Source organism: Polyodon spathula, chromosome 2 (genome assembly GCF_017654505.1).
Source record: "Polyodon spathula isolate WHYD16114869_AA chromosome 2, ASM1765450v1, whole genome shotgun sequence".
NCBI classification, from domain to species: domain Eukaryota; kingdom Metazoa; phylum Chordata; class Actinopteri; order Acipenseriformes; family Polyodontidae; genus Polyodon; species Polyodon spathula.
Window position 1 is genome coordinate 25,496,114 of NC_054535.1, and position 13,078 is coordinate 25,509,191.

Consider the following 13,078-nt stretch of genomic DNA (forward strand, 5'->3'; position numbering starts at 1 on the left):
AATTACTCAGATGTTCTCTACGCTTTTTCCCATCCATACCTTAAAAACAAAAAATGAAAGAAATTCACTGTAAATTTGACAAAACGTTGACCAGCAGTGTCTAAGTTTGTAAGAGGTTTGTCTTTTTGTAAAAATAAAGACAAATATGACAGAATGGCAAGAATCAACCAATGTTCAAATAACAGCTCTTACAGCTTTGTATGAAGTTTTTTTTATTATTAAGTGAAGCTTTAATTGTTTGGTTAGTCTCTGCTGCAATTTATTAAACCATAAATTAAGGACAAGCTTTCACTGCCATTCACATACACTCCAGACCACCTACATGATTAACGACAGGAACCTCACATTAAAAATTCCTAACAAAGTTATTTCATATACAATAAAATCGTTAGGAACACGACACTGCTTGTAAGTCTGTAATGTAGTACAGCTGTTAAATGCACTTAAATACACTTTAAAAATCAACAGAATATGTAGGAATATAAAACTGTGGTCTTACAGTCAGATAGAGAGATCATAAAGCCAGCAAATTCAATAAAGTTCTGTACAGAGAACACAGTACTGTACTGGGGATCTGAGAGCCAGCAAATTCAACACAAAATAGAAAAATCATTACTGTACTGGGGATCAGAGAGACAGCTCATGCAATACAGTCTGGTATAGAAAACAGTACTTTAGTGGGGATCTGACAGCCAGCTAATTCAATACAGTCTAGTATAGAGAACTGTACTGTACTGGGGATCTGAGAGCCAGCACATTCAGTACAATATATTTAAGAGAACTTTGCACTGGGGGTTTGAAGGCCAGCACATTCAGTACAATATACTTCAGAGAACTTTGCACTGGGGGTCTGAAAGAATTCCACTCAGGTTCAGATGGTGATGGAATTGGACCCTGGAAACTGCGTGACATAGGAAGCTAGCACAGGATTGGTGGGCAGCACCTTGATGGGCAAGTCCCAGCTGAAGGTGTCCACATCGATGTGATCCGCCCCCGTCCAGGTGATGACCTCCGATTGGTTCTCAGGGACGGTGGGCGGTTCCACAGGGTCTCGGGCTGTAACAAACTCGAAGTGAAGACGCCATCTCAGAGACACTGAGGGAAGGAGGATTAATTAAAAACAAATCAATAAAGCACCCAGGGAGTCTGTTCAATTCAATGCAAGAGTCGTTTAAATAATTTAATAAAGGATCTTCTACAATAAAGAAACTCCCAGACTGTTGGTCTCAAAATGTTTTGTCTGTAGACATATTTGTGCATCTTTTATAAGGCTGAGGGAAAAACCAATTCTCTCTTTTGACATTCAAGGTAGCCCTGTCCCATGCTGGGGTGGAGAGTGGCTTTTTATTATTGCAATGCACCCAGGTGTGGTGAACAAACAAACAATCAGTTCCACACTGCAGTGTGTGTAGTGCTAATGCACACAGCAGTGTGTGTGAGTAGTGTTAATGTACACAGCAGTGTGTGAGTAACGTTAACCCTTTGCATTCTATTTATTCAGCGCTTGTCAGGTGCTTCAGGTCCAATTTATTTTCACACGCAGTGTTTATTTTACGCAGGCTGTTTAAATTTTTTTTTTTCAGAGTACAACAGGTTTAAAAGGTATTGACTCGCAAAAGGACACTCAGTATTGCATCTCCAGCCAAGCCCCACCCCTTATTCACTGTAGTTTTCACATACCTCTTTATAGATGTGCATACTGATAAATCCTTTCCTGATCACTCGTTTTAATCACCAAACTCCTCAATAATGCAATCCAAGTCATTATTTTATTACTACATCTCAAAAAGCTCTGTAAATGTCTGTGATGTTCTTTGAGCGCTGGATGCGGAAGCAGCTATCTCCTTTGTTTGTGTCCGTGTTATCTCTGTGGTGCAGGGGCTACCAGATACGGCCTTTTTTCAGCTTCATTTGGCTCCTATTGCTCTCACTCGGCCATCGAAAGGTTTTCTTGGCTTTTTCCGGAGAAAAAACAACCAGAGACCTGTGCTTTACGTCTTTTTGATGACTGAAAGGGAAAACTGCAATGTCGGACCTGGTCCGACATACGACTGCAAAGAGTTAATGTACGCAGCAGTGTGTTTGAGTAGTGTTAATGTACATAGTAGATCTGGGAAGTGAGGGAAGTCCGATGTTACCGATGTCAGTGTTGAACCCAGGCGTGGCACTCAGAGGGATGGGCAAGCAGAAGTGCGTGGCCGCGGTGTGCAGGCAGGACTCCTGGTGCCGGGTGTGTGCGGTCAGAGAGGCGGGCTGGCCTGGCCGCCGCTGGTATTGCTCCTCGACGTGTTCCTCACTCTGCAGGCTAACTGAGAACTGAGGGGAAAAGAGCATGAGAGGGTTACAATAACACTTTCCCAGCACAGCTCACAGATACAGTTCAACCAGAACTGAGGGAGGAAAAACACAGGCAGCTCAGAACAAACACTAACCCTGCCCAGCTTACCAAGAACTAAGGGGAGAGATAACACAAGGGGCTCAGAATAACACTATCTACAGCACAGCTCACAGACATAGCTCAGACACAACTGGAAAAGGGTGAAGCAGAGGTCATCTCAACATTCAGCCTCAATCATGGCATGTAGGTTAAATAACTGATTCTGCTAGATCACTAACCTGGAGACAGGGGATGTCTCCCTCGGAGAAGTCAAAGGTCCCCACAATGTCCTCTCCGATCCTGTACACCATCTTGAAAATGCAGAATTTCCCCACCTTCCCTCGTACATTAGTGATGTTGAACAGGTCTGTCAGGAGACAAGTCTCTATCAGAGTATGGAGTGTGTGAGGCACTGATGGTGCACTGACAGACAGACACAGACAGACAGGCAGGCAGGCAGAAAAACAGGTAAACAGGCAGACTGACGCTGGCTGCGGCGTGATGTGGTCATCATGAGCATCTCTGTGGCGATCTCCAGCAGGCGTGAGTCCTTCTTCACCCCTTCTTCCTCCTCCAGGAAGGGGTTTGAAGGGGCCACCACCTCGTCTCTGGGGAATGGGGGGTCCTCCAGACCTGAAGGGGGAGACAATGCATACAAAAGGGTTTACTACTCACACTTCAAACTATTGATACCAGAGCCTTAGTGGTCCACTGCAAGAAAGAAGCAATGTTCAAGTTGATATATTTCATGAAGGGACCTATGTGGTCTTCACTCAACTCCTATCTTGGTCCAACAAAAAGTATTAAATTCAACATTGTTGTTTCTTCTTCTTATACCCTGAAATTATGAAGTCACCATTTGAAAATGCTTACTAGTGATGAGGCTCTTACAATGACATAGGGATTCACACAATACACTTCATGTGTACAGAGTATAAATTAAATATCTATAAGCGTTAGGTCTTAAAGTCACATAATTCCAATATGACAGCCATCAAAGGTCAAAGTGAATGCTGTCATTATATTTTGCCCATAAACATGAAAATATGAAGTTACCATAGATGATTTATGAGGTATTAAGCAGTGGGAACACAAAGGCACTTTTCAGGAACAGTGGCTAAAACCTGGTTCCAGGAGACCTAGTTTGAGGCAACTTTGCTGTATCAAACCCCAAATCTCCACTGGTGTGCCACGCAGTGGCCTGAAATCAAGCTCCAAGCCACGAAGTGACTGTGTTCCCTCAGCTTTAACAGTAGTAGATGTGGACCAGCAGCAGGTGTGCAAACTCATACAAGCTACCAGTACAGCGGGGTTCTGAAAAATATAATGTTAACACATCCCCACGTGTTGCTACACATGTTTAAATAACATACCAGTCATTTTTCCTGACTGCTTTTTACATTTACAGTTTTAAAGCCTGTTTCAAAGTTTTTTTTCAAAATATCCGCTCTATTGCACTGATAGTGTAAGGGTTATTGCCCACACTGTCAAACAGGTAACACAGCGATAACAATACATGATGTGGTACGGAACTGAAAAGCCAGAGCACTTGTTATGCTTAATTAATTAATAAATTCATTCATTCATTAATTTTTTTTAATTGCTCTTCCTGCTGTGATTTAGAAGTCAGATCTAAAACCCCTGTGCACTAGAGCTGCCATTTTTAAAATAGCTTTTAAACATGCTTTACAGTTAAGTGTAAAAAGTTGTCAGGATGTTAACAATGAAAAGATTACAGGTATGTTATTTAAACAGTTGTAGCAACCCGTGACGACGTATAATGCTATACTGTTCAGAACCCCTCTACTTACTCTTTAAAGAGATGCCCAATTACTGCAAATCATGTAAAATTACTAAGAATTGCTTTTAAATAACTTGAATGTATTCTTTTTGTTGTTGATAGTTCTCAAGTAAAGAAATTAAAAATCATTAATAAGATTTACTAAAAGTCTACTTAAATCCAAGTATTTACAGTTTTAGGACAATACCAGATGAGCACAGATGGGCCAAATGCCCTTCTATCTTATGCTGTTATGTTCCTATGTAATTTGATAACTTCTAATTCAAAAACAGACTATTAATTACTTTTAATTAATTACTATGAATTTGTCCATTTTGCAAACAGTCACTTAGCAGTTTGGAAGGTATTAGCCAATGGGAAAGCTCTGACCGTGCACCACTAGCACCCTGAAGGGGACCCGCAGCAGTTTGATTGGAGAGTTGACGCGTTGGCAGCCAATTGTCAGCTTGTAGACGTACTTCACAGACTGACCGCGGAATGTGGGTGGGGCATCCAGCGGCACAGTTTCACAGTACGAGTCTGGAGCAGAGAGTGAGAGCGAGAGAGAAAGAGAAAGAAAGAGAGGGGTGAGAGCAAGGGAGGACAGGTGGAGGGGGAGAGAGGGACAGACATTACAAATGTATTTATTTAACCAGTAGTTGGTGTGGATAAACATCTCATTTTCGAAGAAGTCCTGGCAGGAGAAGGTGGCAAGAAACATTATAGAATCAAAGACAAATCGTTCAAACAGGACAAAACACTTAAAACAAATCATAAAAACAGTAATATAAAATAAAAGCAATAGAACAATTCCAGTTTACATTTAGAAGCGAGACATTATTCATTTTACTTTCGTTATTCTTTCCACTAGCATTAAAAAAAAAAACAAAAAAAAAAAAAAAACGATGCATTAAGAAAAACATTTGAAATATACAGAAGATGGTAAGAAATAAACTTACAGGATTTGGACTCTCCTGGGTCCAGTCTTAGGTCACAGAACAGAATCTTTGGAGGAGTTGAAAGCATGCACTGCCCCCGCTCCCCTGCAATGAGAAGAACACCAGGAATGGAAACACCATCTCATGACGATCCTATTCACTACACAGGGCTACAAACTTGGCACAAAGTCATTGCCAACGTGTGTACAATGAGTAAAAACTCATTTTATGACACTCAGATTGGTCAGCCATCTTGCATTTTTATCAAGCGCTATTCCATTTGTTGCGAGAGAGAAATATCCCTGTACATGATACAATCAGTAACAAGGAACTCAGAAGGTTAACATATAAAGACCCACAAATTGTCACTCATTTTACTATTTTACTTCTTTCCAAAAAAATGGTCCACATCCAAGCTGGACAGTTATAAACAGAGTCCATGATATCTGTGATGCCCAGCCATTGCAGAGTCTTGGAATCAGAGATGCAAGGTCAGATTCCTATCCAACTTTAATCAGCTGTCTGTAAGGAAGCTGCATCGTTGCGTTTCAGTGCTGAATGTTGATGGGGTCTCAGGGCAAAGCATCTCCACAGCTAGATAAGGATATGTAGAGTTTACTGAATGATCATTCATGGTCTACAGTTTTTATGCACTGCAGGATGTCCCATGTAAGGGCATCCTCTTAAGTATTCTGTTTTTACCACAAGTACTTAAAATAAACAGCAATACAATTTTTACATTTTTTCTATTAAATCAATTAATTCAGGGATTATTTTACCAGGCAGATCTTTACTTTCTTTTTCAACAGATTATGCTTTGACGCAGATACATTTTGAACCCTGTTTATTGCCTCATCTGTCTTTTCAGATAGAACCTTGAGCTCAATCTGTCAATTTGCAGCCTCTATGTTGTCTATGTTTTTTTCTTTATTTTTGTTTCAATTGTCTAAGAAAACTTCTGGCAATATCTACTGATTTAAATCGTTCATTTTAATTCAGGCAGTCTCTTTAACAGTGTTAATGAAGCAGGCAGGTCAGTAATGTTAATGAAGGGGTTACAGGTTGGATAAGTCAGAAGCAGGTAGGTTGGCAATGGTATTTCTCATTCACAAGGAAATCAGGGTCTAAATAAAACTAAACAAAAAAAAAAAAAAAAAAAAAAACAGCAGATATATGAAATTACATCAGAGATTTTAAAGATGTAAAAAAAGTTGTATAAAACACGTATGGGTGGCAGTACTGTTTGAACTACCGATCCACAGCTCCGTCCTGAACTTCAGCAGAACATGACTGGATTGGAAAATGAACAAAGACACATTTGAAACTAGTTCCGGTAAGCATGTTACCTACTCGAGTGGAATAACACAAATGTATACCACGCTAGATATAGCCACACTTGTAGTATAAACAGGGACACCGCTCTTAGAAATGATACAGTGCAGCGAGTTCACTCTTCAGGCCCTTGTACTGTAGCTTTGCTTCTAGAAATGAACCTCTGTGTGTGTGTGTGTGTGTGTAACAGGGCAGAGGCTGGGTGTGAACCAGTGAACCCCTCCTCTTCACTGCACGTAAGAGCCAGCGTTAGCTGCATGGCACACTATAAAGCTTTTAAAGAGCAAACAGTTTTACACTTCCCTTACCATATTGTGATGTCTGCAATCACTGTAAGTGGTGTGGTTTATGCAGCTCCAATACTGAATCATCACTCTTCTCTGAATCTCCCTTTACCTGCTTGGAGCTGCTCTGAGCTTCATTGGAGTTCATAAGTACCACTTATAACGATGGCAAACATCATACATTAGTGGGCGCTATATAATATGGGCGTATCTATATATATATATATTATATATATATATCTATATATATATATATATATATAAATGTTTTACTTTTAATGATTAATGAAATATTTTCAACTAAGCACATGTACAGTAATCGTGTAAAACAGTATCAAAAAACGTTGCACGAAAAAGAAAACTTTGGGGAAACTGGAAGGTAAACAAGCAAACATTTTCCAACTGTCAAATTACATGTAAGTAAATATGTGTATATTAAACATTAGCTGGCATTATGAAACATTTGCAATACTTTGTATTACTTACTCATTATCGTTTAATACAACTCAATATCAATAGCAAACAGGTGTGATTAATCGATCATTAGAAAATGTCAAGATTACAACCTCTTAAGGACTTTTGTCTGAAACACCTTGAAATAAATTAACTTAAAACTTTTGGATTGCATCCAAAATGCATTTTTTTTCCATTTTTGTACATTGTAGTTAAACTGCCTTTCGAACATATGTCAGATGACAAAGACATGAAGCTCAGTGTTTTCACATCAGACGATACAGACTCCATCAAATAAACATTACGAAGGTCACTCTTGAAATCAGGAATTAAAAGATGTGTTGCAGTAAGAATATCTCTGTTAAGAAAGTGGAACAAGACTAAAAGGCTAAAATATGCACAAGAACAGAGAAATTGGTCTATGGAACAAATGTCAAAGGTGCTTTGGACTGTTGGTGGATGGACAACGACACCTGTGCCTTGTGCCAGTTCTGCTGTCAATTCAATGCTTGTCTTCTTTCTATTCCTTAAGGATATTGTCTTCAAGTATAGACAGCTTTTTGGGTCTTCCAGTCCTGGGTTTGTCAATTACAGATGATGTTTCTCTGTACGTGTTGATTATGCTTCGGATACCACACCTTGACAGAGTTCTCCCCAGGAATTCTGTACAGCCAGGTGGCATGAACATTATAGACGGGAGCACTTTTAACGGAAAAATAAACCTGCCTTACCTTAAATATATAATACGACATAGAATATGAATAATGCATTGTCTTTCATTGACTATCTGGTTGCGCTTTTTTAAGTTCTACATTTTCTTTTTCATTAGTGTTTTTTATTATGGTAAATTACCAGGCTTATTTAGGCACGCTAATGTGACTGGGGAAAGATAATGTAGGGTTACTGGATTTCACAAAAAAAGGTAACCTTTTCACTTCCTTTTTAGCTTAATTAATTATTGAGCTTATTGCTTCACTTAAATTGCTTTCTTTATGTTAAGTTTTTGTTTCTTGCTGGTCTACATTTTTTTTTTTAATGCAACTGTTCATTTTAACTTTTTTTTTTTTTTTTTTTTTTTTTACACAACAGTACTCACACATGTTTGATCACCATCATAACTGTTGCATGAAACTGGAGTGTAATAATCCAGCAGTAATTTTTCACATTTAATTTTTTTTTTTTTTAGCAGTCATCTTTCACATTTTGACATCTTGAAACGCTTAACAAAGAAACCCGCCCCTTCAACTCTCTGTTTGGTTAAATGTTGTGTCAAGACGTAACACAGCTGTCAAGTAGTTCCAAGATTTTTTTTTCACCCAGCAACGTGCAACTGATCTAGTTTGTTAGAAGCGCAATCAATCCTTATTGTTAAAGGCACAGTAGCATCTGCAAAACGGGTGGATCAGGTTTTTCCAGCCGGGTGGCGACAGCCACTTTGTCCGCTGAAAAGTCAAGGTTGTTATAATAGTAGAAAACACTAGTGGAAGCTTTGAGTAAACTGTTGATGCTCATTATGAATCAGAGTAGGAAAATGTGTCTAAGACTTTTGCACAGCAGTGTGTGTGTATATGTAAGTTACAATGTGGCAACCGCGTCAGTGGTTTTCTGCTCATTAAAATCAGATTATTAAAATTATATATCTACGGTATATATATATATAGTAGATGCCATATATATATATGCAAATACACACACCTGTGTGTGTGTGTGTGTGTGTGTGTGTGGTGTATATATATATATATATATATATTAAAATGACATTCCTGTTCTCTCTCACCTCTGTTGGGGACGAGCACGGTGTCGCTCTTTGCCTGCACGTCCTGTTTGGGCCCCTCAGACGGCAGTGCCACCCGGTTCTCGCTGCCGTGAAACTGGCAGAGGATCTGAGCGCTCGCCCAGGCCAGCATCTCACTGTGACAGAGAGGAAAAGCAATGTGCTGACATGGTATAAACAATATCTTTGTTACTGAAATCAATGGGAATGGCAAATGGAAAACGCTATTTGTCTGATATAAAACGACTGCCTGCAATAAACTGGGATGATGTAAGTAGTGGATAATATAATACCAAGTTCCATGAACAATTGAATAAGTGGTTCTCCAGGCATATGGAAAAATGTAATGTTGACATACAGATGGTCATATGTACAGCTGTCTCCACTATATCCCCAGGCGGCGATAATAAAAAATATATAGAAAGGGAAGATGGTCAGGGAGAAGGAAGTGAGGGAGTGTTACCTGCTGTCAGTGTAGCAGTGATAGAGGAGGGAGAGTGAGGAGGGACGAAGAGAAGGGAGTGGAAGTAAAAGGAGGAAGAGTGAGGAGGGAGAGTAGGGGAAGTGGAGAGGACGAGTGAGGAGGGAGAGTTAGGAGGAAGAGCGAGAGGAGAAAGAGTAGGGAGAGTGGGGAGGATGAGTGAGGTGGGAGAGTGAGGAGGAAGGGCGAGAAGAGAAAGAGTAGGGAGGACAAGTGAGGAGGGAGAGTAAGGGAGACTGAGGTGAGGGAGTGAGGAAGGAGGGAGAGTGAGGAGAGATTGTTACCTGGTCGCGGATGTGGAGCGGTGGGAGAGGGGGTTGGTGAAGGTGATGAGACACTCCAGCGTCTCTCCTGCCAGGAAGACTGGGCCACGAGACAGGGTGGCCACTACCTCAATCATGCTGACTGCGTCCTCTTGAAACACTTTAAAATACAAAAACACAGAAAAATACACTGAAACACACACTGTTGCAGTCACAGTGCATTCCGTTTCACAACCAGGAGCCTTGCAGCACACCTTCAAGAATGAAGTGTTCTAAATGGCTTAGATATGGAGAACTACAGGCAAACAACACCTTTAGAAATAAAGACAGCGCTATGCGGTAACGATACAGACAGTTAAAATCAGTATGTTTAAACAGTGTGCTTTTCTAAACCCATTAGGACCCGTTAATGTGATGCTTCCCTTCTTTATGCTATGGAGCAAAACTGAAGAGGCATTTATTGGACAGACCGGCATATTTGTCTCAGCAGGTATGAGAATTAAACTGCGGGAATAATTGTAATTTAGGTTTCAGGCCACTGCATGGCACACCAAGGGAGACTTGAGATTTGATACAGCAAAGCTGCCTCAAGCTAGGTCTCCTCGAAGCAGGTTTAAAGCCATTTTTCATTACTGCACACGGTGGCCGGAGGGAATTTTCTCAAACACTTTGCAATCTGATTATTAATAATAATTGGAATGACGTAAGAGGACTTACAGCTTTAGTAACGATAAAAAAGAGTTGTCTAGTTTAACGAACAAAACACTGCTGATATCTTAATAAGATTTATGTTTGCTTACGTTGTGTCTCCACAGAGCATTACCTCTGATAATCAACAACAACATGATTAAACACAAAAACACAGCGAAATTCAGTTTTAACTTAAGATTTCCAGACAGAGCAACGTAAATTACCGGAACTTTCGCGGTTTTCAGTTCTCCTGGCTAATAGTAGTATGGTCAGTTCCTTGTTTTCAAGTCTCAGTACCGACCCAGATCTAAATCAACCGATTCCGACCTGTCACATCCTCCTGCGTTCGGTGATCGACTCAAAACCAGAACCGCACATCGGCAGGGCAACAAAACAAAACAAAAAATGTCCACAATGCCCACGGTTTACACGACCAGCACCTTTCCCTGTGTGGTTTCTTAAAGTGACAGCCACTCATTTCACAAATGTACATGTTTTGAGAACAATCCATCTACACGATTCTATCTGTAATTTTAGTATATAATATTATCCATTGCATGCATGGTTATATGTTTGCACATTAATGCGAATCAGTTAAAATAGCCAACAAGCTCGTTCACTGCACTTTAATACACTTTTATAATTTATAATTTTATAATTTATACTAAACTATAATCGAGCCTGTAATAATCAACAGGCTAAGGTGAGGGCTGCAGTGATATTAATAAGCATGATTTATCACTATTACACACATACCGGTTACATGATGTGTTCTATATTCACAATAGTTTTAACCAGGTATTTTAATAGCATTTTTTTTGTCATGCTTTCCACTTTCCTGTGTTTTGCTGTGCAAGCCTCTGCCCCATGCTGGATGTAGGATTTTGTTTTATTATTATTATTTTAATTGTATTACATTTTTATTTGAGATTATTTTAATTGTTCTATTTTTATAAACTAGCTTTTATCTGTTTTTTATTTTGTTTTTATTTTACAATTGTACAATTAAAAATATTTTAATATTTTTGTCTCTTTTAAATTTGTGTTTTATTCCTATTTGTATTAGGTTGTTTTAAATATAACAGTTTCATTGTAATTTTTTTATTGTATTTATTTATGTGTGTGTGTGTGTGTGTGTGTGTGTGTGTGTGTGTGTGTGTGTGTGTGTGTGTGTGAAGTGCTTTGGGATCCTTGTGAGGAAAGGTGCTATAGAAATGTGAATTGTATTTGTATTGTATTATTAGAAAAATGACAGAAATAAGGAACACCATCCTGAAAACCTGCTCCCCTGCTGTTGGTACAAACAATACAGTACACTACAGTACAGCACAGTACACTACACCACGGTACACTACAGTACAGTACACCACAGTACACAGTATATATAGTACAGTAGACTACAGCATAGTACACTACAGTACAGTACACCACAGTATAGTACATTACAGTACAGTAGACTACAGCACAGTACACTAAAGCACAGTACATTACAGGACACTACAGTACACAATTCAATGTTTGAGAAATGCAGGCTCAGTATAACCCAGACCATAATGTAAACTAACCACGTTTGCTCTCTAACAAAAGAGCAGCCCCATTGAAAAGGCGCAAACAATGCAACCTGTACAATATAGATAAAGAGCTGAAGTCAGAACCCCAAACTGTGCACAGAGCGCCAGAGAGAGAATACGTTCTATGGTTTTGTTTTTAACAATATGCCACACCCCATTATCTGCCCCAAAGAAGTGGCGCTGGAACAGTTTTTATTGTGGGGGTGCTGAAAGCCATTGGACAAAACTGTAACCCCTGTATATGATGGGAGCCGTGCATTCGGTTGCTATTATGTTAAACTGCTCGGTACTCTGAACTGACCAGACAACATTCCACGGTGTTGCTAAGGGCCAAGCCTACGCACACCCTTCTCAGCTACTTGTATTCCCCCCCCCCGACTGAAACAGGTTTTACGAGTTCTGTCAACTGACAGCACAAACTGGTTTTGTGACACTACAAATTCCAATATGTTATCAGTGCAAAAAAAAAAAAAAAAAAAAAAAACGACCACGGTGGACTGTTTCGACTTTTATACTGTGTAGCATCACATAAGTACTCAGTGAATGCTAGCTACAAATACTGTATCTCCCGCATTCAATTATTCACTGAGGGAAAATCTTTGGTTGGTCTTTAGACTTACTGTAGACTTCCTGTATCCCTTCCTTGGTGCTTTCGTGGCACCAATGGGGCAGTATGAAAACAGAAATACGGGGGTAGCAGTCAGATTAGACGCATTCAGAAAATCAACTAAATACCTCATTTTTTTAAAAAGAATATTATTTTACGTTCTCTTTTGTGTATATACTAGAAAGACGACGACCTTGCTGCTGCATATTTTCCATACATAAAGATTAATTCAAAGTGTAAAAACCGTGCACCCCTATTAGTTTGATGAGCTCCGGTACAAGAATGGGCGCTTAAAAGTTTCACAGTAACTGAGGGGTGACACGTGATTGCTACAAATTAGACATTACAATATTCGCCAATACGTTGGATAAATACTGTTATACAGTTAAACTGATTTTATATATAATTTAGTATATGAGGTTGTCCGACTTTGTCAAGTGTCGTATTGTTAATTACACAGTTACATGTTTAACACCCCCCTCCTGCCCGCGATAGCGGGGGTGGTATTTGAGCATGGCTCCAATGGCT

General features: G+C 39.5%; 1 protein-coding gene across 2 annotated transcripts; it reads right to left on the minus strand.

The window, feature by feature from the left end:
* Positions 1-199: 199 nt before the first annotated feature.
* Positions 200-10,804, minus strand: rgp1 (GP1 homolog, RAB6A GEF complex partner 1). 2 transcript variants are annotated; one of them, XM_041218631.1, is made up of 9 exons: positions 10,597-10,804; positions 9,704-9,833; positions 8,942-9,075; positions 5,117-5,200; positions 4,548-4,697; positions 2,864-3,010; positions 2,617-2,744; positions 2,139-2,316; positions 200-1,095 (listed from the first exon to the last, which is right to left on the minus strand). In XM_041218631.1, the coding sequence occupies exons 2-9, from the start codon at positions 9,817-9,819 to the stop codon at positions 872-874; spliced, it is 1,161 nt and encodes a 386-aa protein (XP_041074565.1). In that variant the 5' UTR covers positions 9,820-9,833; positions 10,597-10,804; the 3' UTR covers positions 200-871. The 2 variants fall into 2 exon arrangements, with proteins under 2 accessions (XP_041074565.1, XP_041074555.1); XM_041218621.1 differs by having other exon boundaries at positions 9,704-9,842; positions 10,597-10,803.
* Positions 10,805-13,078: the final 2,274 nt, after the last annotated feature.